The sequence below is a fragment of the Sinocyclocheilus anshuiensis genome, unplaced genomic scaffold (genome assembly GCF_001515605.1).
Source record: "Sinocyclocheilus anshuiensis isolate Anshui unplaced genomic scaffold, SAMN03320099.WGS_v1.1 scaffold477, whole genome shotgun sequence".
In the NCBI taxonomy this organism is placed as follows: Eukaryota; Metazoa; Chordata; class Actinopteri; order Cypriniformes; family Cyprinidae; genus Sinocyclocheilus; species Sinocyclocheilus anshuiensis.
The window spans coordinates 3300914-3302784 of NW_015536549.1; the positions used below are offsets into that span (position 1 = coordinate 3300914).

Genomic DNA, 1871 nt, shown 5'->3' on the forward strand with positions numbered 1-1871 from the left:
TTCACCTTAATCTGAGGAAGGTCAATGTTGCAGCCTGACCAGCAGGGGCAGTAAGGGGACCAGTCAAGTCAAAACGCAACTTTTCACAATCCAACAATTGAGAATTTGTACTGATTATGAGTAGCCTGTCTACTCTTTAAAAGCATGATAATTTTATCACAGGGACATCATAGTCTGTAGTCATTTCTTTTCAGTTAATGCAGCACAAACAGTGAGACATTATTAAAAGACCTGGACAAAGAAGCGAGTTAGTGTGTCTGAAATGTTAGCTTAAGCACCAGGTTATACCGTCCATATGTCAGTCAACCGGTCAGTCAGCCAGTCCTGGAATGTGAAAGGTCATCATTTCCCAAAGTTCCCTCCTTCAAAAAATAAATCAATGTGTAAAAGTGCCAGAGTACAGGTACATTTGGATCAACGGCAACAATGTGGTGAGGATGAAGACCAAGATGACTTCAACTGGTTCCTTTCTCCCTCCCTCACTTCCCTCCAGCTTTCTCCCTTTCACATTTTTATCGCTCTTTCTCTCTCTCCCCCTCTTTTCCTCAACGAAGACCTCTTAGTGTGGCAGAGGAACGATCACCTCCACGTAGTTGAGAGGGAAGAATCCGGATTGGCCATGCAGCATGCCTTCATACCAGTTTTCATCGATCTGATTGGTCAGAGTGATGATGTCACCCTCGTGGAAGCCCAATTCGCCTTCGTTCTCCGGATCGAAGTCATAGAGCGCTTTACAGCACGGCTGCTCAGCTGCTAAAAGGCGAGATGGAGAGATTTAATGAGAATGGGATATTAAGTAGAGATTTTGGGAATAAGGGATGTTAGTAAAAACTGAAAAGGAAATATATTGTTGGCACTTATAACAGTAATTTAACTATAACATCCTCATGGGTCAGATAATATAAGTATTTTAAAGACATTTTGTTCTTGTCTGGAGAAACGTTTTTTTTTATTAAATGACATTTTCACAAAATGACAAAAAAAAAAAAAACGTATTAAACCAATATCTGACATTCTCGAGAAACAAGTAAGACAAGGTTTAGAGTCCTAAAGTAATTAAATGTCACATTCAGGTTGTGTATACACACCCAAAATTAATTGTAGAAATACAAATTTGACCCTTTTTGAAAAAGACAAAAATAATTCATTTTTAAAATATTTTCTAATTTCTATTTTGGAAAAAAAATTATGATTAATTTAAAATGAAATGCAACCAATACAATGCTTTCTAAACATTTTAATACTTCATAGCAGTATTGGTATTGTTAACAAAAATATTAAAATTGTTTATGGTAACAAATAAATTTGAAATAATACCTAAATATCAGATGAAAACTTAAATTAAACAAAAATCAGAAATGTTTCCATGGCAACTGACTGAAATAGATACGTTTAAGTTGAAATACTAAAATGACTAAAACTAAAATTAAGCTATATAGAAATGATATATACATAATAGACAAAAGCACACAATAAAATTACTAAAACTAAAATTAAAATGAAAACTGAAAATTTAAAAATAAATGTTAAAAAAAAAAACAAACAAAAAAAAAACACAGTAATATTTAAATTATACTAAAATAAGAGTGTTTCATAGCAGTAAATTAAAATGTTAACCTTTCCCAGACCAGTCTGACAAACCAAAGTCATGGAGTGCCATATATGTTAGTGTTTAACACACAGTTTTAATCCCACTACAACCGTCTGGGTTAGAATGAGGTGCTCTGTGTTAGTGAGGGGTCGGGTGCCAAAGCCTGGGTCTGTGGTCATGTGACAGAAGACCTCCAGTTTCAGTCTGTAGCAGGGGATCACTCTGTTAGGTGGAGCAGCACTCTGTGCTTGAGGCCAACACACAAGCGCACATTTACACA

At 35.5% G+C, this 1871-nt stretch overlaps 1 protein-coding gene across 2 annotated transcripts in view; it reads right to left on the reverse strand.

The window, feature by feature from the left end:
- Positions 1–545: 545 nt before the first annotated feature.
- The window catches only part of LOC107700047 (endophilin-A2-like), a 22230-nt gene continuing 20904 nt past the window's right edge, over positions 546–1871 (reverse strand). Inside the window, exon 9 of one of the 2 annotated variants that reach the window (XM_016501570.1) lies at positions 546–750. In XM_016501570.1, coding sequence (XP_016357056.1) covers positions 560–750 — 191 coding nt within the window. In that variant the 3' untranslated portion in view covers positions 546–559. Of the gene's footprint in view, positions 754–1871 lie in introns of both variants that reach the window. The other variant, XM_016501563.1, reaches the window with a different exon arrangement.